Genomic DNA, 22522 nt, shown 5'->3' with positions numbered 1-22522 from the left:
TTTGAAAATTGCAAGGTGCTGTGGTGAAGATTATGATCATAAATGTTCTTGTTTTCTTCTGTTTACACTTAAATCAACTCTGCTGCTTCGAAACTTTGCATTTCAGTATTTTCCTATGATTGAATCCATGTACGGCAAAGCTATATTTTCATTCTTTTGACCATTTTCCAGGAAGATTTATATCTTAAGAGATACTCAGGTATAGTTCCTGCCTTACAGGGATGTAGTCGACTGCCCTCCCGTCACTCCTGGGTTTGCGTCACATAAGACGCCGCAGCCACCCCATCTGAGCACTCGGGGGGACACTCAACAAGCAGGGAAAGGAAAAGAGCGTGCTGAAGTAGACGGTGGTGGACACTGCCGGAAGTCTCCCCGTATTCATTCTTTCCGTGTGGGGTCAAGTCTGTACCAGGACACATGGTCACCCCAAAACAGGGACCAATGTTCTCAGACTGCCTTGCATGCCAACGTGGTCACACCGAAGTTCTGGCCAATGAGATGGAAACAGAGTAGATGTGTGCACCTCCAAGGAAATGTCCTCCAAGAGTGGCTCTGTGCCACCCACGCCCCTTTCCACGTCTCATTCCCGCTGGCAGGACTGCAGGCGCGACGTGTGGGGGGTTGTGGTGCATAGTCCGTCATGCATTCCTCACTGCTGGACACTTAGGTTACTTCCAGATTTCCACTACTCCCAATAATGCTCGGACAAGTACTAGTGTAGCACCGTCTTTACAATCACTCTTTTAAGTATTTTTAAAAAGGGGTAAATAATAAAAGAACACCTGTTCTAGGTGAAAACTTAAAACGTTACAGATACGACTAAAGTCCCCTTTAATGACCATTTTCAACTAATCACAGTCACTCTTCCAGAGACAACTACTCTTATTGGCTAATTGTGTACCTTTCTATTTTTAATGTGTTTACATATATTTTCATGTATCTCGATAAAGTGTATAGTGCTGGGTGGTTTTTATTTGTGATCCGGCGAGTGGCGCACAGATGCTAACATGCTCCACGGAGCCCCTCAGCAGCACACTTTAGAAACGGTTGCATCTCAGCTCAGGAAGCTCTGCATCCCTCTCCATCACAAGGACAAATCACTGCTTCTTGAACTCTTTCTGTGTTTTGGGTCTTTTTAGTTTTTGCTAACACAAACAAGGGTGCGTTGGGGCTTCCCTTTGTGCGCACGTGCAAATGTTGGTCTGGGGAGATTCAGAGAAGTGGGATCGCGCCATCATGGAGGAGGCACATTGTCACATTGCCCACCAGAGCAGCTGCGCAGTGACTCTGCCACCAGGCCTCAGAGGAGGGTTTGCGCGTCCCTCCAACTTTACCCACGCTTGGTGGCATCTCCCCTCGGGTTGTTGCCGCTCTGATTAAAATTGCTGTCTTGTTTTATTTGCATTTCCCTGATACCTAGTGAGATGAAGTGTCTTCCCAAGTTTATTGGCCATTGTAGGTCATATTCCTGAAAATTTAGCTGCTGGGTCCAAGCATATGCAGCCTGTGTATGTGTGTGTATCCATACGTATGTATGTATGTATGTATGTATGTATGATCTACTCTTTAAAGATCACATAGTTTTCCAAAGTGCCCTTCTCTAATAATTGAGTCAAATGAACCTGCTCACTAGAGTCTGTAAACTCTATTTTTTCCCTACTCTCTACAGCACTGAGTTTAAATTCTTTTTTTAATTTGGTAAGTAAATACAGCATCCCATTTATTTTAAATTGGTTTCATTGAATAAGAATGACTCATAACTTTTGACAGTTTATACTTCTTTTTTTGTGAATGACTTCTTTATTTCCTCCACTTTTGTGTGAGGATGTTCATCTTTATCTGTGTGGATCTGTAAGAACTCTCTACACACTTTAAGAATGTTAACCTACCTCTGAGGGTTCAATAAATTCTGGATACTTCAATAAAAATAATATTTCTAATATGTTAATATATATTATATAACATGTACTAGTATTCTTAATAATAATAATATAAATTCCTCACTGTGTAGTGACATGCTGCCCGCAGAAGGAAAACCCACAGTAAAAGCTTATAAATAAGCAAGGGAAAGGCCCTGCATAGCCCAGTGATGAAAATGGGTCATGGATAGAGGAACACTGTGTTCTTAACCTCTGCAGCCAGAGACCCAAAAATCCAAAACAACTAAACAAATAAAATCCACACAGCCCCCTTCAAAAATGGTGCAAAGGGGTATGAACCGTGAACTTGTGACCCAAAGCTTTGTTGACCGTGAGTAGTAAGCCGGTGCTTTTTTTCTGTTAGTTCACTTCGCAGTGTAATTTTTCCCGGTGTTTCCTCAATGAAGATTTAAAACATTCATCCATCCATCCATCTCCTCACCCATCCAACACAGACATTTATCAAGAGCTCCTGAATGTGAGACCCTCTCTTTGGCACTGGAGGAAGAAATGGAGTGAGAAGAAGGCTTGGCCAGGAAGCCGAGTGGAGGGTGGAAGCAAAATGCTGATGATGCCCCTGAGGATGAATCCATTGCAACCTCTCCTTGCTCCAGACCCTTTTGGAGTCCAAGCTCAGACTGAAGGTGGCCCAGCTCTACCCACAGAATCTGGTCGCTCACTGGTTGTGACCAGCCCAACATGGCCTGGTCCCTCCATCCCCCATCTGCTTCAACAGGGACTTTGTCAGGCCAAGGACAATGGCCTTCTCCTGGTGGAAGACCTTTTCAAAGACTAGAGAGTGTGACCTGAACAGCTTAGGCACCTGGGGTTTGCTAGACAGGAACACGCAATCCAGGCTCAACTCTCCATCTGCTCCATGGAGCACAAAGCCCCTTCCGCGAGCAAAGCTGGGCAGTTAAAACCTGTGAACCCCCTTTTTTGGCTTACGAGAAACTGGGTCATATCATTAAATTGGGCCCCCCTTAAAAGTCAAGAATAAAGTGGTAGAATTAATCAAAGAGACACTCATTAACAGAGTGGGTAGGTTTTATGTTATGAAAAAGGAACAAGGAGAAAGAAGTGAGAACAGAAAAGAGGAGTAGGTGGCGAAGACAGGAGGGGGGGCGGGGACCAAAAGGACCAGAGAGGTTTCCAACTCCACAAGTGATGATGATGCTCCTCATCATGGCACCCCCCTCCCCCAGCAGCACTGGGACTGCAGGGACTTCCTGCCCTTCCGCTGATTGGGGGCTGAGAAGAGCAGCAGGATAAGATGGGGGGTGGGGGCAAGATCAAGAGTCCAATTTGAACAGCCAGGGGAAAAATAATGTAGACAGCTGTGGTTAAAACAATTCAAATGAGCAACCAACCAAACCAATCCAAATATCCGCTTGATTTTGAGGATAGAGAAGAGGAAGAATCAAAGGGGCAGGAACAGGAAAGAAGCATTTCTGACAGGGGAGGTGAGTGTCAGGTGCCTGAACCACTTCCCAAACCACGAACATGTGCGTTCAACTCCTTTCTTCCATCCCTCATTTTTCCTCTGCTGTGCTTGATCCTTTCCCCGGCTCCTGCTTTTAATCCTGCGTGAAGTAGTTACTCTTAGTGAAGCAGACGAACATGTCAAAGTCCCTCTTTTTTCTTTCTTTATTTCTTCCTTCCTTTCTTTTCTTTCTTTCTCTCTCTCTCTCTCTCTCTCTCTCTCTCTCTCTCTTTCTCTCTTTCTTTCTTTTAAAATAATAAGTGATCCCTTGCATGGAAAGGAAGCTCCTAGAAGGGGCAGATGGGGTTAGAAAGTAGCTATTTCCCCCTGTTCCTAACAGAACCGCAGGCTTGCCTGGGTCCCGCACTGGCCAGCTTCAGAGCTCTGAATAACAATTTGTTTTGCTTCCGCTGTCAAGCTTGCGAACAGGGAACACGGTTCAAAGCTTTTCTGGGTGATGTGTCAATGGATTTACTTACACTATTTATATCCTGATGCTGAGATGAGGTCTGTTCATTTGAGCAATACTGACCCCCAGTGTCTGAATGTGTAGAATTGACAGGGAACTCCCAAATAGCGGGCAGAGGAAGAAGACGTCCTAAGTAGAGCAGCTGTCATTTGTTGAGGACCTGCTCGTGCCACCACCTGAGGTCCAGAAAGTGAAGTGAGGTTGACCTAGTCCACATTCTTGCTCTACGGCACTCGTTAGACTCAGAAGTGAAGGTGGGCATCCGTGTGAACTGGGGTGCGGGGTCAGAGTCCTTTATTGTAGAAAAGATTATGTGATTTACATGTCATTGAGTCCACTCCCGACTGCTGGCGACCCCTGTGAATGAGTGACATCCACGATGTCCTGGCCTCATGTCCTCAGCAGCCCTGCTCAGCTCCCATAGACTCACGCCTGAGGCTTCTCTGATGGAGTCACTGCATCATCTCATAGCTGGTCCCCCTCTTCTCCTGCCGCCTGCCAGCTTTCCCAGCATTATTGTCTCTTCCAGAGAACCCCCACCGCTCAGGATGTGCCCGGAGTGGGACCGCCTCTGTGTTGCCATTTTTGCTTCCTGTGATGTTTCAGGCTTAATTTGCCCTGGGACCCACTTGGTCATCTTTCTGGCAGTCCAGGATGCCCACAGAGCTCGCTGCCAACACTGTAGTTCACAGGAATCCATTTTTTCCCTAATCCTCTCCACTGCCCAACATTGGCATCCACACATCGTGACTGGGAAGACGAGGGTGTGCATGACTTTAGCCTTGGTCTCGAATGACACATCTTTGCTCTTGGTGATCGCTCCTAATTCTTCCGTTGCGCCATTTGGGGTCTCAGCCTTTTCCTGATTTTTTGGCTACAGTCTCCGTTTGAGTTGATGATTGTACCAGTTTTATTCAGGGACTATTTGGTTTTAAAAATTAATGTTCAACTTACTGAAGTTACATTTAAAAAATAAGCTCGCTCTTCATTAAGTTTTTAAGTTCCACTTCCAAATCTTATTATTTTATTAATAAAGTACTTCCTCAACAATCATATTTACTATTTGGGAAGGTCTATCAAACAGCAATTGAAATGCTTAAAAAGAAACCTGAATAGAAAAAAATGGGAAAATGCACTTAAAATATTTAAAAGGGCTAATTAAATTTGTCAGGGGATCCCTTAAACATTGTAATTTTATTTATATTTATTATATTCAGATATCTTTTTGAGCACGTCTGACTAATAACTCTTTCAAAATACTTTAGATAACTTTTTCCAATTATAGTTGACATTCATTATTATTTTCTATTAGTTTCAGGTATACAGCATTATAGAAGACCGTTTTGCATGGCATGGGCCCAGCTCCCACTCAGAAAGGCCAGTGGAAAGCGAGGTCTGGCACACAGGACCCATGCCCACGGATAGGTTCTCCCATGGGGAATCAGGTCTGCATTATACCTAGGCCGCTTTGAGATTTACTTTTTGCTAAAACTCCCTCACCCAGAATTGAGGCAGCAAACATTTACTGCATATCTTTAAAGTAACTTCCTAAAATCTGCGCTAAACCTCCCAAGGATGAGTGTAACCAGTTCAACCACTTTTCCTTTTACATTTGCAAATATCCTTCTTTTTTGATGTAATTAGCAACATCCTCTCTTTTGTTTTCTATAAAATGTAGCCACCTACCTTGAACCTGTGCATAGTAAATGAGGACCATTCTCAATGTAATGTGCCCAGAAAAGCAATAAAAGCCTGTCCAGGCAGGGGTTGGGGCGGCTCTTCTCTTGAGAGAGTGGCCTGCCATCCCTTTTCCTCCACAGGACTTGGTAGTCCATGTGAATTTGTCTCGTCCCAGCCACAACGCCGTGGACACGGCGGGATCACAGCATAGTGATTAGACATTTATATAATTTAAGAGGTGGTCCCCTAATAAGTCTCGTGCCCACCTGGCACCGTACGTAGTTATCGCAGAATTATCGACTGCGTTCCTGTGTTGTGCTTTACGTCCCCGTGACTATTTTGTAATTACCAATTTGTATTTCTTAATCCCTTCACTTTTTCACCCAGCCTCCGACCTTAGATAACTTTTTAAAATCACATAAACCTATAAATAAGGCAGTTATGTTGTTAAAATGCTTCAATGTGGTTTTCAAACTTAAAACATGATATCATTCCTTACACTTCAAATCAAAAGTGTAAATAACTGAAAACACTTTACACTGGGACCACAAGGCTCTTTAGTGAGGTCCTTCAATAGGGAAAATTATCTTTATCACTGGAAGTACCTTAAATTCCAAGTAAACGCATTATCTTGAAACACGATATAATAGTATTAACAATGGGTTGGATTGATATAGGAATCCAAATCTGCCTGGTCTTAAAAAAACACTAATCCCATAAACCGTTAATGTCAACCCAGCCCAAGTCCATCCTGCTCCCTAGGTGGACGCTCCAAGGTTAGCCGCAGCCCACTGGGACCACAGTGCAGACCCTCGCTGATGACTTGATGGGACACAGGAGGCTAACTTATAGCCACCATTCCAATGACTGCATGCCCTCCGATGAGCCAGGTCTAGCAGTCCACAGCTCTGGGTTTGCGGTATTTGGCACATTTTCCTCCTCCGTCCTCATTAAGGTTGTAGCTGACTTCCTTCTGCTTCAGCTGTGTTTGCATTTCGTCGCCTTCCTTGTGCACCACTGCCAAGTACGTTACGACGCCACGGTTTCCTATCACTTAGGATTTTCACTTTAAATTTACTGAACATTCTCTCTTGCACTTAATTATATTTTTAATATCAATGGCCTTTTGCAGAACCTAAAGAAGAATGTAAAATAAATTGGGGAAGGCATTTCTACAACTTCTTCACATTCCAACTCTTTTAAATCATGTTCCCACTTAGTTGTTGATGTGTACACTTTCCAAAAAGTTGAACAAGGCTCACAGGCAAGTGTGGAATGAGCAAAGGTCAAGGCTAAGGTAGAACCAGCGGGGTGGTACACCTGATTCCAAGGAGGATTGCAGAAAAAGCATTATGTGGACATTAAAAAAACGTGTTGGAAGCAGATTGCTTGGTTAGAAACAAAACCAGTTTATAACTGGCTTATGTCCTACAAGGCAGTGAAACATATCTTTGTGGTTACTTTTCTGTTAGACAGAGATCATTGGTATTTCACCCAGACAAAAACCTCTAAGTGAACATGTAACTTCACCAACTGTAACCCTTTACCGAAGAGTAGATCCCAATCAAACAAAAGAACGTCCCATTCCACCATTACGTGGCCTGTGACACATTAAAGGACATGCCGTTCTCCCTTTGCCTTATTCCAAAGTTTTGGGTAATTTTCCTTAATATTTCTATCAGAAAACATTGCTGATACAATGTTTCTTAAAATAACCCATTGAGGAACCAAAACCACTGGTCTGACTCGTAAACGGGATTTACAATTCGGCAGCTTCAGCCAACTTCTGCCTGCTCCTGCAGGCCTGTTGCTGAGCACATCGGCTCACCACCTCCCCCACCTCCTCCTCACACTCACATGGAGCCTGTGGGTGAAAATGTGTAATACTGTTACTGCTAGAACTTTCCTTCAAGTCACTCTAAGTTTTGCTGCTGACATTTTTATATTCTAGCAGTTTTAAGCAATGATAACCGTATCATGACCGCTGGCTGACAGCCAAAGAGTCAGAGGCTGTTGGTTTGAAGGCGCCCTCAGTCTGAGAGAGGTCAAAGCGTGGGGGGGAACACGTGTCACAGAACTGATGAACCAGAGCGTGTCACAGAGGAGCTGAAAGAGCACACTGAGCGACTAGTCTAGTGTGTAGGGTATGTGGAGCGTGTATTGTTGGTTGTCCACAACTCCATAAATGGTGCTTTTCTTTCCCCTCTGCCGATACTAAAATCGAAGTGATTCATCTAAGTACCTCTTTCTCTTGCAATGAGGAGCTCAGTGCACCTAAGAACAGTTTGCTCTTGTAGGGGGCTCTCCCATTGCCAACTGCTCCAGACCTGGCTCCCACTTTATGACGAGCTCCAAGGAAGGTTCTGTGGTCTACCTGCTCCCAAGGGACCGTGACAATGTCCTTGGGAGCCCCAAAACAGGGCTGCTTGTATCGCGGCGTCCTTAGGTTTTGGTGCGATGCCGTTTCTGTTGACACCACAGCACTTCACAGGGCCTCGCTGACTGTGCAGCAGTGCGGGAGGACACACAGAGCAAACGGGAACATTTATCTGGCCCCCGGGCAATGCAGAGGCCTCTCCAGCCCGGAAGTGACTACCCAGGTGCTGCAGCTGCCCCAGGCTGCCTGGCCTCCCAGGGCTGCGGGGATGGTGGCCGTACCCTGTAGCCTGTGGGTGGCGGCACAGTGGGATCTGGTGCTGGCTATCTGCCTGAGTGTGGACCAAGGGCGGAACCTTAAAGTGAGAAACAAAGCAGGTCAGGCTCTCACAAAAGAACAGAACAATTTCTGTCTATGGGAAGACGTGAGTGACCAATCTTTCAAGATTAGCAGTCAGAGTTCAACTACGGTCCGCTCACTCAATTCCTCACCCCATGCTCAGCTGGACAGAGAAAATGCTTCCGTCTCTCTGGCTGATCTGATTTTCCTCATGAGCCCACACCCTCTGGGCAACAGGGAAAACAAACTCTGCTCTGCTGAGAATGATCTGGCAAACTCGGTTTGTTTGCAGTAATATAAGCTGTCCCAGTTAAAGAAAAACGCTCAGCAGAAATGCTCGGTTTCCGTGGTCCTCCCTGGCGCCCCCTCCAGGTGACACCTGCGCTGTGGACAGAGGTCGGGACACTTGCTTTTTCATTTTTGAAAACCAACAAGCCGTGCAGATAAAAATAGTGCAGTGCTCTCACGCCTCCACCCCATCCTTGGGCAAGCGCGGCTAGCGGCAGCCTGCAAACGTGTCCGAGGCAGGCAGGCGTATACAGAAACCTTAGGTAGGTGATTTTGTTCTCATTAATAAATAGAACCACAATCTGCACCTTATTCTGTAACATTTATTTTATAGCCGCTCAGGTCGGATCAATCCAGGACCCGTTTGAGAGAGAAAGGGAGCGCTACTACTCATTAAGCTGGGACAGCAGGTGCGTGTTCACCTGGGCACGGCAGAGGAGTGAGGCCCCTGCGACCTCTCGAAGTTGATTGGGTCCCCCTGTGCAGCACAGCCATTGGATTGGGCCACCTGCTGTTCCAGTCCCTCCGAGGGCTGCTGGCCTCACCTAGTCCTTCCGGGTGATGCACTGTGGCCTCCACTGGAGTCTGGGCCTCTGGCCGTTTCCTCGGATCTCCACGTCCGGATTCACTCCGGCTTTTCTGAAGTCGCCCGAGATCTCTGCTGGCTGACAGCAACCTCAGCAAGGCTATGTTCCCTTGTGGCCCCTGGGACTGCTAGGGCCCCCGTGTGCCGCATACAGGCCTGGGACACCCAGAAGCCCTGTCACCCACTCGTCATTGCCTTGGGCCATTTTAGACGTGATGCTGAGAAGCAGGCCGGCATTCTCGCAGGCCGGGGAGCTCCCCCTCCTCTGCCTGCCAATCCCGAGCCTCCAGGCTCCGTAGCTCAGGCTCAGGCTCCCCTCTTCCTGCTTTGGTCCCTAGTCATGGGTTATCTTTCTCTCTCCCTTCTTCCTGCAGCACCCCCCACCCCCATGGGTTCTGGAAGAGACAAGCCCTGGGCTTGCCATTTCCCCCCAACCCGGGGTCACCCACTCTTCTGTGTACGGATGATGACAGCCTGACTGGCTGAGCTGTCGTCCAAGGATGTGGGGGTGTGGGGTGGGGAGGAGGAGAGTGTGGGGGGGGGTGGATTTTCTCCATCAATGTGGAAAAACGATCTGGGTCTATGATCTGGGTCATTTAATTTGGTTTCAACCTATTAAAAAAATTGAGAAAAATCTCTCTCCCAGTGGAAGTCTGCTTTGACGCTGACTACCTCAAACGAAAGACCAATTTGGTGGTTGAAGCTGAGCAAAGACCTGCTCATTGGGGAGCACTCTGCCTGTCCCCTGAGGCACTCCACCCACACTGAGAGGGGCAGCGAGCCTTGGGTGGTTACCACGTGGAGCTGGGAGCAGGGCCTGGGCGTGGCCCACACCTCTATACCCGTGGGCTGTGTTATGGGCGAGGGGGACTGAGTGCCACCCCCCTGGGGTCAGGACAGGAAAGAAGGAAAGAAGAGTGAGAAAGGGGGCTCCCACCACCCACATAAACGCTCTGGTTGCAACTCATCGAAACAAGAGTCTCAGACAGATGCGGGAAAGTACCTTGAACGACCCCTTCCTAGAAACAGGAGCAGGGAGGAAAAACTGTACAATGAGTTTGGGGCACCAACAAGCAAATGTTCTCCCATCGATCGCCCCACTGAGTCCCCCTGTTTCCTGCTTTTCGCACCAGCCAAGCTTTGGGTCCCACTTCCCTGGATCCTCCTCCTCCTCCCAGTGTTTCATGAAAACTGAGTCCTGGTCCCAGAGCCTCTGGACAATGCTCTGGCACCCTCAAGGGTGAGGGACCGGGCAGAGGTGGGAAGGAGCACAGAATCTGGGAGAAGGCAGGCCGCGGTCCGAATCCCAGTTCAGCAGATGTATGTATGACCCACAGCAATCTACCTAACCTCAGACTCAGTTGCCCCATCTGTGAAATGGGAACAATGCCACCTCCTTCCTGTGGGATACGCTCATGGATGCAGCCATCTCAGAGTGCCCCAAACTGCAGCCACCCACAGGTGCACAGCTGAGCCCCGGGGACACGCTGATGGCCCCTTCTGCCGATTTTTTTCCTGGTCACAGTGGAGTTTCAGAAACGCAGCAGAAATGAATTCCTGGGAACCATTTTCATATGTAATTCCATGTGTCAGAGTTAATGAATGTGAGAAACAGCATGTTCACCTGCAAAGCACCCAGCACCATGAGTTCAGAGCCAGCTAAAAGCCCCAATGAATATTCAGACCTCGAGCAAGGCCCCCAGCTTCCTGGATTTAGTTTCTTTATCTGCACGTGGAAGGTTAGAGCCAGGGGGTCTCTGAGGCCCCTTCAGGTGCGACTCGCTTTGATTTCCAGCAACATTAAGAATGCAGCTGGCTGATGGAAAACCCTTTCCCATGTTCTCCTGCCCGCAGCTCCTGCGTCTTATTCTCCACAGGCTGTCAGCCTCCCAGTGCCCAGCCCTCCACCCCCACGTCCCCTGTTTTCTTCCATAGGCGGAGTTCTCCAACCTTGCTTTCCCATTCACAGCTATAGGGGAGGATAGGGAGGGATGTGCTGATAACAGACAGCTGGGTGGATTCAGAGGGAAGATTAGCCCAGCAGCCCCCTGTTATATCCAGGCTCTTGCCTCTTCTCTTCTCCTGAACAGTCATCCACACAGCTCCTGCCTCATGCTGTAGTGACACTTGAGAACGGTCCTGGACAGAGGCTCCCCGGGTCTTCCAATAAGCCCATTCAAGACATTGTTCTCAATAGGAGTCAAGACCTTGATTCCTTAAAGATCCATACAGAAATGTCCATGCCCTTGTCAACACATCTCTTAGGCAGTCCCCCGCCCCCAGCTGCGGCACCGTCTCCAATAGGCTGTCCAGCGGCCAGAGAACCTCGGGCTCCAAAGCTGTGAGGAGGTGAAATCACAGGCCAACCAGACTCCTTAGGTTGCCTCATGGGAAAATGAGAAATGCAGCAATGAACATAAGTTTAATAACTCTACGTAACATTTCCAGGTGCGTTATGGGAGGGAAATGAGGTCACGTACACCCTGCCACTCAAAGTGAGGTCTGAGCATCGGCAGTGAGGGTCAAAGTGAGGTCCGAGGCTTGGCCATCATCTGGGAGCTTCTTAGATGCAGAATCCCAGGCCCCAGCCCTGCACTCCCGAGTCAGAGTCTACATTTTAACAGAGCCTGCAGGAGATTCCCAGGGCACACAAATATTTGAACAGCGCTGCTCTAAAATGCCTGGAGAAGTTACAGGACCGGTGCTGAAAGGTCAAGGATTTATATTGCTAGCGTTTTGAGTAAAACAGCGTCTCCTGGGAAGATACGGTTACATGTGCATTCAGGTTCATATATGACAGAAACAAGAATATGAAGAGTTTCCTGTCTCCCTCCTCCCTTTTCTGGCACTGTGCAGAGCTGCAGAAATGGAACGCTTCGTGCAGGCAAAGGGAAAGACGGGAGGTTCCCTGGGCTGGAAAAGAAAGCTCACAAACTTGGGCGGTGGGAAGGGGGAGAGTCAGATGAGAAATTTCAGCAGAAGCAACTGCAGGGATTAGTGGAACTTAATGAAGCTTTACTGAGATGGGCGATGACTTCGCCCTCGATGCTTTTGGAGTTGAATTTATGTTTCTTTTGGATGTGATACCGCATGGACATGGGCCAGGCAGTCGGAGAAAGAGTCCCAGAATTCTCTGGGACTCCTATGTCATCTCCCTATGATTCAACTCCTCATGCTACTGCTGTTTACCCAGCATGGCACTGGGAAAACATAAAAATGTGAAATGTTCAGGCATTATGTTAAAGATGTCATCACTCAAATAGTCTCACATTCCAGATAAACATCCTTTAGTCTTGAGACTGAAAGTACTTGCCCGAATTCGCGAGGAGGAAGAGCCGGCTCAGGTGCCACGCTGGGCCCTCAACACTGGTCACAACCTGACGCCGTAAAGCCGAGGAGACACCTGCCTCCTCCTCCGAGCACTTGAAAGCAGCAGGTGCATCAGGCCTCGTGTGCGCTGGGGCGGAAACACTGAGCTATCTGGAAACCACCCGACTGCCATGGAAACTCCCAGTCGACACCCCCGCTGCAGATACTGATACATGAAGTGGTTCTGAAGATGAATGAGGACTCCAGGACTGAAATGAAGAAGCCAGCCCTGAAGAACACCTCCCCCGCAAGGTGGCCTAGAGCCCGGGGTTGGGGCTTCCCGCCCCACGGAGGCCCCTCCTCCCCAGCAGTGGGCGCTGACCCTGCAGAAGTGTCCAGAGGGAAGGCAGGGCAGCCAGAGGGCCCAGCAACGTCTCTGTCTGCAGCGCCGGGCTCCGGGGCTCTGCGCAGGGTGCTGTCTCCTCCCATCGCCCTCGGCAAACCGTTCTGCAAGTTTTGACAGGGTGGGCTCCCGTGGGCTCTTGCAGCAGCCTGAACACCCATCCACCCAAGTGCTTGACTATTTCGTGCCACAGCCCAACTCAAGCTACTCTGATTTTTTAAAAAGATTTTATTTATTTATTTTTAGAGAGAGGGAGAGAGAGGGAGAGAGAGGGAGAGAGAGGGAGAGAAAGATCGATGGGAGAGGGAAATACCGATGGGCTGCCCCTTGCACACGAGAAGTAACAGAGCGTTTTAAAGGTGAACGAGGGGCTGGGGAGGTGTCAGTGGGGGCTCAGTGGAGTTAGGGAAGAGAAAAGTTATGAAAAGTGAGAGGGAGTGGGGCTGGTCCATGTGAACCCCACGTGGGTGTGTTAGCTGGCTCCTTCCCACCCCCAGAGGCTGGGGGATGAAGGCCCTGTCTCCAGGTATCGGCTGGACCAATCAGCCAGTTCTCTTGGCAGCCTTGCGTTTTCTCAGGCCCTTTAAGGGGGCTTACGGTCATCCTAGGGATGTGGCCTTGAACTGTTAAAAACTATGTTCAAGCCACCCTAGGCCCAGGTGGAGGCTTACTGGAAGAGAGGGCTCTGAGGAAGGAGCCAGGCTGGAGCTGGGTCAAGTTGAGGATCTTTGTCACTGGACAGAGGCAGTCCCCTTGCTGGGGAACATCTTCAACAGTAGTTTTTCAAGCAGCATTCCCTTAGAGTCTGTGGGCAGCGTCACCAAACACGGAAGAGCTGGTGGCCAGGGTTGCGCTGTGCTGAGCACGCTGACCACACGAGCACTCCTTGCTTGGGGAGTGTTGGGGAGGGTGACGACCCACTTTCGGCCCTGCCCCAGGATGCCCCATGGGGGGACATTGCTGGCGGTCTCAGAGGAGCCATGGAAACAATCAGGCTTTGGTGACAGAACTTGGTCCAAATCCTGATCAGCCACCCCCTGTGCCTAAGCTCCGTGCCCTCTGCAATCAAACCAGGGCGGGGCCTCTCGTGGGCTGGTGGATTAGATGGAATGATCCTGTCAAAAGGGGAGCAGCTAATGAATGCTAGATAATGTTCATTCCTTTCTCCTCTGCTAGAAGAAAGTTCAGAAAGTGCCCAACGTAATATCCAGGCTAAAGACCAAAACCCACCCGGGTCAGCCAGTTGTTTGTAACTTAGAAACAAAATAAATAATATTTAGGTTCCCAAGCCCACTCACAAACACCTATCCCTGCTAAATATAGATGGTTCCCGTGTGCTTCTGATGGACAGCGGAGAAGCAAAGGCCAGTGCTAGTGCCAGCTGTGTCGGCGCACCCTGTGTTTCCAAGTGAGGCGCCTGCTCTGGAGGGCGGCCACGGCGAAGACTGATCGAGCGAAACCCGAGCACCTGGCCTTAACTCTTGACAGCCTCACCTGGAATTTTCTCTGAAAGCAAAGAACAGATTTTAGTGCCAGGCTTGAGTTTCCTTCCTGACCCCTCCACTTACCAATTCGGTGGTGCCGGAGCCAGTCCTCTCACTTACAGGAGCCTCACTGCCCTCACCTGTGAAATGGGCTAATCACAGTGTGTGCGTGTCCCAGACGGTTCTGATGGGGCGCTGATGAGAAAGCACATGGGAAGTGCTTGCTGAGCTCTCTGGGCAGGGGCTATTAGAGACCAGGCGCCCCTTGCGTTGGCAACCTGGGCTGCCCGAGCTTGTACACGGCCGGCATCAAGGGACTGTTTGGAACTGATCTGCAGTTGAGGGAGAGCACAGGGGCTCAGCCAGCCCATAGAGGACAGCTGTGCTTTCTACAGACACAGCTGTGACAACCGCATTTTACGACAACTGCCTCTCACCCAGCCACACTTGGCAGAGAGGTGCAGGTCGCGGGCTCCCTGCTGAGCAATTTTTACAGCCCCCATAGGTGTGGAGCTAGAGGAGGCAGAAGTCTAGAGATCATACAGGTGCTCCCGGCATGCTGCAGGTTCTCAGTGGAAAGCCATGCAGGAAGCCACATGCGGTCCCAAGACCTCCAAGCTCTGGTGTCCCAAGGGCCACAGCTTTCTGGTTGTGGTTAGCAGTGACCAAGGAGTAGAACATGAAAATATAGATTCACAAGGACATTTAAAAAATATTTATTTATTTATTTATTTTTAGAGATAGGGGAAGGGAGAGAGAAAAAGAAGGAGAGACACATCCGTGTGAGAGAGCAACATCACTGAGTTGCCTTTTGTAGGCACCCTGTCCAGGGACCGAACACACAACCCAGGCATGTGCCCTGCCTGGGAATCAAACCAGCGACCTTTCAATTTATGGGATGACCCCCAACCAACTGAGCCACACCGGTCAGGGCTCACAAGGAAATTTTTATTTCACATCAAGGAATGCTTCTTAGAAATGTGATGACGGAGACAACGGGCCAGGCCATTAGCTTCCTCATGCATTCACTCATTCACTCATTCGTTAGTTCATTCATTTGTTCATTCATTTATTCACCCACCAAAACCTGCTCCCACTGTGTGCTTGGTATTGTTCTACGTACTGTAGGCGCAGATGGGAACAAAGCAGAGAAACTGCCTGCCCGCATGGGGCTGACATTCCAGCATGTGGGGGCAGGGAGGGATGGAGAAAAGGGGAAAGACTGGGAAAAAGCAGGAGGGGAAGAGCAAGAGAAGAAGCCCGTGTCAGGGCCGGGAGGAATCCACTGCACTTTTTCAGGCACCTCTGATTGTTAGTATGGTAACTGGCTCCTGATGGCCACCCCTGAAACTGAAAGTGCTTTCCTGTTCTTTTTGTGACCTTCATGTGTGACAGTCACAAAGTCTCTGTGTGGGCTGGCTACAACCCACTAGTGAACATTTAATATTGAGGGAATGACCCAGAAATTCTCCGCATTCAGTTTTCTCCTCGAAACGAGGCCTATCTATGAAAAGTTCAAATATTTTACATTAAGAATGGTATGGACTTCCTCTGACCCTGTCGTGAGTGTATCAGAATATGGTTGCCAACCTAGAAAGCAGGGCCTGTATACATAGAAAATAGGGAACCCAAGGTGGAGGGGGGCTGAGGGTCTAGAAGAATCTGAAACATGGGCATTGCTAAGGCAAGCCCAGGTGGGGTGCCGTAGCAAGACACCCTGAGTCTGTGGGTGCTGGATGCCCGAAGCTCCTGGGCAGGGCATGGCTGCATGTGCCCATGGTAACCGTGGTGACCATGGTTAACTGGCCCACTCTGCTCTCTCCCCAGGGGCCAGCTGTACCTGCCCAACACCCCAGAGGACTCTCAAGCTGTGCCATCAAATGAACTCTCACCTCATCCCTCCCAACGCGCAAGTTGACTCCTGGAATTCTGGTGGGGAATGGAGAGGCCCTCCCTGTTCTAGCAGGGGAGAGCCAAGCTTCTGTCCTTCCCTGTCTCCCCACCCACACCCCACTCCCCACCTGGGTGCGCCCCACACTCTCCCAGATGCTGCGGCCACCACGCCTGGTCTCACGCAGCACTTGCTCCTAGGACGGCTCGTCTCAGCCATCCCAGTGCACATGTTGGAAAAGAAAAGAGCCCCCCTCCACCGATTTTAGTCAAGAGGGTCAAGAATTGTTTATAAAAATCGTTCAACAGAACGAGAAGGAAAAGGGCAACAATTCAAAGCTTAGGAGTGAGTGAGCTAAGGGCTCTCTGACAAGCATCTAAATTCTCTTCACAGGCCCACTTGGGCTCAGGGCACAGGCCCAGGCTCTTGGAAACCAGACAAACTCTTTGCCTTTTCCAGTAAATTTAGCTGCACCAGTTGGACTCCTTGTCCTTCCAGAACCTGCCTGGAAAGTCGGAGGAATGGGGGTGGGGCAGTCTTGGGGCCACGCTATTGCTTTGATCTCCCTCTGCCCTGGTTCTGCCTTTTGCATGAGAACAGCCTTGCTCTACCTGATTGGCTTTTCCTCCCCTGAGCTCAGTCCTCCGCCAAGTCCCCCACCCTTCCCTACTCAGAATGATTGGCAGGTAGGTAGATAGATAGACAGACATACAGACGATAGGAGAAATAGCGGCTGTTCGAATAAACACAGTAAGGACTCAGGGAGACCCTGGAGACAGGGGGAACTGCTGGAATGGTGTCCTTCAGTAGGTAAGAGGTCAGGGGATCTCGCACACAGGTGAGGCGGCAGCCTCAGGTGTGCCCAGGGAAGGAGGAAGTGTGAAGCTGGTTGGCCTGTGTTTGCAGAACTGTTATCAGCTTCTCATTTTACAGTGAAATATAAGTCTCGTGGTGGGCTGGGAGTGATGGTGGCGGAGGAGGTGCTGGTGGTGGCTGGGGAGAGAAGTTGTGAGGCCAGAGAGGAGATTGCCTGGGTTGGGGAACCGGCCCAGAAGGTGCTGGCTTGAGATTTGTGGTCCTGAATTAACGTGGAGGGGGGGGCAGCTTGGCTTTTGGTTTTCTAGGGGCCCATTTGGCTGCACATTATGCAGAGTGTTGGGCTTAAGGAGGGCTGTGGTTTTGCCAAGTGAGTGACAAGGCCAGGAGGGGCCAGGGAGTGAAAGATTTATGCAAAGGAGGGATTCTGATGATTTCCAATGAGACTCAGAGATCTGGAAGGAGGACAGAAGGACGTCAGGTGGATGAAGGACAGCGTAGAGAAGGCGGTGTCAGTGGGGGGAAGGGCCTGATGGGGTCAAAGGATTCTATGAGTTGGGTTCTAGGGGGAAGGAGTGGGAAAGAATGAAGTGCTGGTCCGCGAGTGGGGCAGATGAATAGGTCACAGAGGGTCACAGGTACCAGTCACAGTGCCACGGTGACTCAGGCTGTGCTCCCGAAGGTGGCTGAGGCAGGGCAGGGAGCATGGTCACTGGGGAAGGGAGCTCCGCAGACTGAGAGTTCAGGTTGGGAAGCATTTCTACATCAGAGGTTGGTTGACCCACTACTATGGCCCCTGGGCAAATCCAGCCTGCCACCCGCTGAGTAAATGAGGTCCTGCTGGGACACAGCCACACCCATTCGCTTCTGCATTGTCAGTGGCCGCTTCCACGCCACAGTGGCTGCTTTGAAAGCCGAAAATATTTACTACCTAGCCCTTTACAGAGAAAGTCCGTCCACCTGTCGTCTGAGTGGATATTGAACTCACCATTGCTTATCATTTTACGTGAACAAGCAATGTTTGAAAACCGAAAACTTTAAAGCAATGTGGCTTTCTATAATAAATACTCATGATGTAATGCTCATAAGCCAGTTACCCCTGAAACTACGAAAGCAAACTTTTCAATATTACAGAGAAGCTCTTTGTCTTTCTTTACGCACAGATACATTGTTTGGGCTCCTGATGACAGGATACTGAATAAGTACTGATTTAACCTAAATGATATGCTACTAATTTTGTAAATATCAGACTAAACGTCACCCTATTTTAATTACAAGGTGAAGAATAAGCTGCCTGCTCTGTCTTCTTTAACTACCTATATACCCGATAAGGCTGAATTAAGAAACAAAGAACTTCTAATTCCCAGTTTTGTATTGGTTGTGAGTTCCAGTTATGTCTCCATTTGGGTCGGTTCTGGACCTCATGACGTGCTATGGGATCAACATGTAAATATTCTGTCCTTTCAAAGCATCTTTGCTCCATCCCCCAAAGAACCAGGAAGTGAGGTCTTCAGAAAGAGCTTCCGAGCTTGCTAAGTAGTTCCTTCCCCCTGCTATTCTCTAAACCATCACACCTTTCATTTTCTTCAGAGCAATTATGCAATTATGCAAAACAAGTATTCTCACTTACTGTCAAAGTTTTCACTCGCATTTCCCAATTTTTGTAGATATTCGGGGTATTTACACACAATTTTTATTAGCGGTATACATATTTTTCATTGTATAACTTATCTTTCAAGTATAACGTACATTTCATTTGCTTCCTATTTTGAAAGTATATTTAACACAACTTTTTAGACTTGTTTTATGGTTAAGTTAAAACCATTTCTATTCACTGTAAGCATCATACCTTCTCCATTCTTGAGTCACCTCTTCTTAGTTGCGTCACTGTTTTGTGGGTAAGAACGTGTAGACAGGACACTTTCTGAGCCCTTGCAGATGTGATAATATCCCCTTGTTTTCTCGCATGGGGGATAATATTCAGTTGCTGTAGAATTCTTGAGTCATACTTGTTTCGTTTCAAACCTCTAGTTCCATTGCCTTCTGGTAATTACTGTTATGGAGCCACTGGCTTTGCATTTTTCTCTACAGGTAACTTTTTAAAGATCTGATTGTTGATTTTGTAAAATTGAGCATTTCTCAAAGACATATCCAGATGTTGGATTCTAATTTTCCTCGGTAAAGGATGAGTTTTTCCATTTCAAATCTAAGGTATTGTTTGTTTCAGAAAGCTGTTGTTTTATCTCTGATGAGTGTTTTTATTCAGTTGCTCTGGTTTCTTCTTTTTATCTAGAAAATAGTCCCGCCTTCTTCGGCATCTTTCTTATCTCTTCAACCTCGGCTCCGTTTCTCTCTGCACGCTGGGAGTCTCTCGAGTGTGCCCCCTGCATCAGACCTTCTGTTTCCTGCTACTCCAACATGGTTTACTTTTGCTATTGAGTTTTCAGTCTTCCTTACTATGCTTTGATGTCCATCCGCCACGTCGTCCACACAGAAACCTGAATCTCGCTTAAAACCTTGCTGTCCCTGTGTCTTCCATCAACAGTAACACTTGTTTCCTCCTCCAAAACTATTTCTCTACACTGTTACTTTGTCTCCATCTTTACTGCCCTCACTTCAAAGCACTGCCCTGCAAACTAAGGCCGTCTGTGTTTGCTTCCTGCATTGTTTCTTCTAGTCCCTTCTCTATACAGCAGTAATTAATATATGTATGTAAGCGTGGCTCTGTGTATGTATATGTACAAATAGATACATACCCACATATATCCACACTCAGTGACTTCCTTTCGTCCTTAAAATCCAAAGTGCCTTCCGTGGCTCTGAGTCCTGCAGGAGTGGACATGCCAGTGTTTCCAAATTCAACCAGACCATCCGGCAGGTGCCCTGGGCTTTGCAGGGTCTGCAAGCGCGGTGTCCCTCCCCCGAAGTGATCTCTGTATTTGCTCTTTTCAGCGCTGGCTCAGGTGGAACATCACCCCTTTCAGAAGCTTTTGCCAATGGCTTTATCCAAGTCAGGTGCCCCGACCTGTGTTCTCCAAGTCCGCACCCTCTTCGGTTCTTAATAGCAATGACCACGTCAAGTATTTTGTTTACGTTTTTATTGTTGGTGAGCCCACCAAAGGTTCAGCTACATCAGCCGAATGGCATGGGTCCGTTTCACTCAGCTCTGTATTCTCACTTCTAGCACAGGGCTTGGCTTATAATGGGGTCTGAATAAATATTTCTTGAAAGCATTAGTTTCTCTCACGTTACTCAATTTTTATCTCCACTTATTCTTTCTTTATGGTTTTTTTTTTTGCTTTCGCTTATTAGAGGCTATATCTTTTAATATCCTACAGAGGATGCCAGTCTGTTAAATCTTCTGGATCCTGCTGTAGATTATTTTTAAAGATACCATTCTTCTGGGTCTTTAAGATGAAACCCCTTTCCCTGTTTTCTGTAGCTTTTTCCAATGAGCTCCTCCATAGGGCTTCCCCCCTTACTTACCCATCTTTAAATGAAGTGACATCTATATAGAGCTAATATTTGATAAGAGAGAGGGCGAGCAGGGTGGGCTGCTTGTCCACGGTCAGGTCCGCTTGTGTGAAATCCCGTTCTCAGAACAATGGGAGGGTAGTGACTATACATGCTCTTGTCCCCAGTTCTGGCCGTCAGTCACCTACGGAAGCTCTACCTTACCAACTGGCCAACTTCTCCCACTTTAGCTAATTGGTTCTCTGATACTGAGTCCCAAGTCCAAGAAATACACAAGCACTTAGGCTTCCAATACGCTGCCGACCAGGTTTCTTGCCTACTCTCCCCTTACTCAGAGAGCTGCACTGTGGGTGCCATGTTTCCTAAAATGTGACGCGCTTCCGCCAGTTCCTCCTACTTTCTGCACATTCTTTTGTTTTCATTTTGAAAAGTCCCGATCTCTGAGTGAACATAGATTAAAAAGGGGATGGGGTGGGGGTGGCTATCACAAAAAGAAGGGAAATTAGATATCACAAAGAGGAACTCCTGGGTGATCTTCCGGCTGATTCAGCGTTCAGGCCCTGGGCCCTGGCATGAGGGGCCTGCTGCAGGGAGATGCGGAATGTCTTCCAAGCTTTTTCAGGTGGTCTCAGTTTCCGGAAGCAAAACCTGGCTGTGCTTGAGGAGAGTCTGTTGAGAGGTGTTCCTTCCACTCAGTTTTATCTGCAATGTCATTAATGGAGTCTGTGTATATTTTCCAATAGGTTATCCATCAAGCCTCATTTTGGTGATGGTGTAAATTTTTGCTTCTGTTTTTCCCTGGAAGGTTGAGAAGTTACATTTTAGGGTTGCCGATCAGATCTCATTAAAAACCAAAAAGTGTATGTTTTTTAATGTTGGACACTAACATGATTTTCCTCAAAGCAGCGTAAATACCGACTATTAAATATGTGCCTTTTCCCCCAATCAGCTGTGCGTTAGGGACTAGCACTAATGGAGTTAGAGGAGAACGTCTGTATTTTCCCATTTGGTGAGACTATTTAAAGGCTGTCTTCCTCTTAGCTACAATGGACTCTTGTTTTCTTCAGTGCTTTCTATTTGAATCAAGTGAGGAACAATAGTGAATGCCCATTTCTCCTTAAATTTTATTCTTTCTCCATTTCTTTTGTATTTCCAACTATATGTGGGCTAGAGAAACATAGAATTAAATACTTTGAATAGGCTAATGAAAATGTTATTCTCTTCTTTCAGGGGTTTAGGTGATTATTATAGGAAAATAGAACTAGAAGAGTTAGAAAACATGTATTTATCACTCAGCAACATAGAGGATTTTAAATATGTATTTAATAATACTTTACATATAAACATATGTTCACTATGTTACATATAAATATAATATAGAACATATTTAATGGGTATTTTATATATAATGGTATTTACAAAGCATGTATTTATCACTCAGTAGCAGAATTTTAAATGTATACAATTGTATATAAAATATAATAAATGCATATTTTATGTTTTTTAAAATTTAAGCATTATATATTATATGCAATTATACATAATATATTAAGTATATTTTACATTTTATTATATAAATTATATACATGAAATATATAGTTTATAAGTCAGAATATATTGTAAGCATAACTTTAAATACTTTGTTACTGAGATAAATACATACTTTATCTCTGGTTTAATTTTAAAAACATACATTCAGAAGAACACACACCTGCACTGTATTTAACACAATTATCTAGGGAACAACATGGAAAGATTTAGCTCATAGCGTCTATGACATAGAGTGTAGACTTTAGATTGGCATAAAATCTGCATGGGAGCCAGTGGATTTGCTGAGCAAATCCTTGCAATAAACCTTTGATATTTTCAAGATGAGACCATTGAGCTGAACCATAGAAAAACCAGTTCAGAACTACGGGGTTAACACTTTATTTTGAAAGCAGAGCTCCGCCTAGTGGCCAATCACGTGCTGACGTCTAACGTGCTGACGCTGAGCTCGCGCGT

At 47.4% G+C, this 22522-nt stretch overlaps 1 protein-coding gene across 2 annotated transcripts in view; it reads left to right on the top strand.

The window, feature by feature from the left end:
- ENPP6 (ectonucleotide pyrophosphatase/phosphodiesterase 6) overlaps positions 1–22522 on the top strand; it is a 153892-nt gene that overhangs the window by 39332 nt on the left and 92038 nt on the right. The window contains exon 2 of one of the 2 annotated variants that reach the window (XM_053916446.2): positions 16165–16269. The exons of the other annotated variant lie outside the window; for it this stretch is intronic. Coding sequence (XP_053772421.1) covers positions 16218–16269 — 52 coding nt within the window. The 5' untranslated portion in view covers positions 16165–16217. The remainder of the gene's footprint in view (positions 1–16164; positions 16270–22522) is intronic. 2 annotated transcript variants of the gene reach the window in all.

Source organism: Desmodus rotundus, chromosome 13 (genome assembly GCF_022682495.2).
Source record: "Desmodus rotundus isolate HL8 chromosome 13, HLdesRot8A.1, whole genome shotgun sequence".
NCBI classification, from domain to species: domain Eukaryota; kingdom Metazoa; phylum Chordata; class Mammalia; order Chiroptera; family Phyllostomidae; genus Desmodus; species Desmodus rotundus.
Note: the sequence above shows the minus strand (reverse complement) of the source record. Positions and strands in the feature narration are given on the sequence as shown.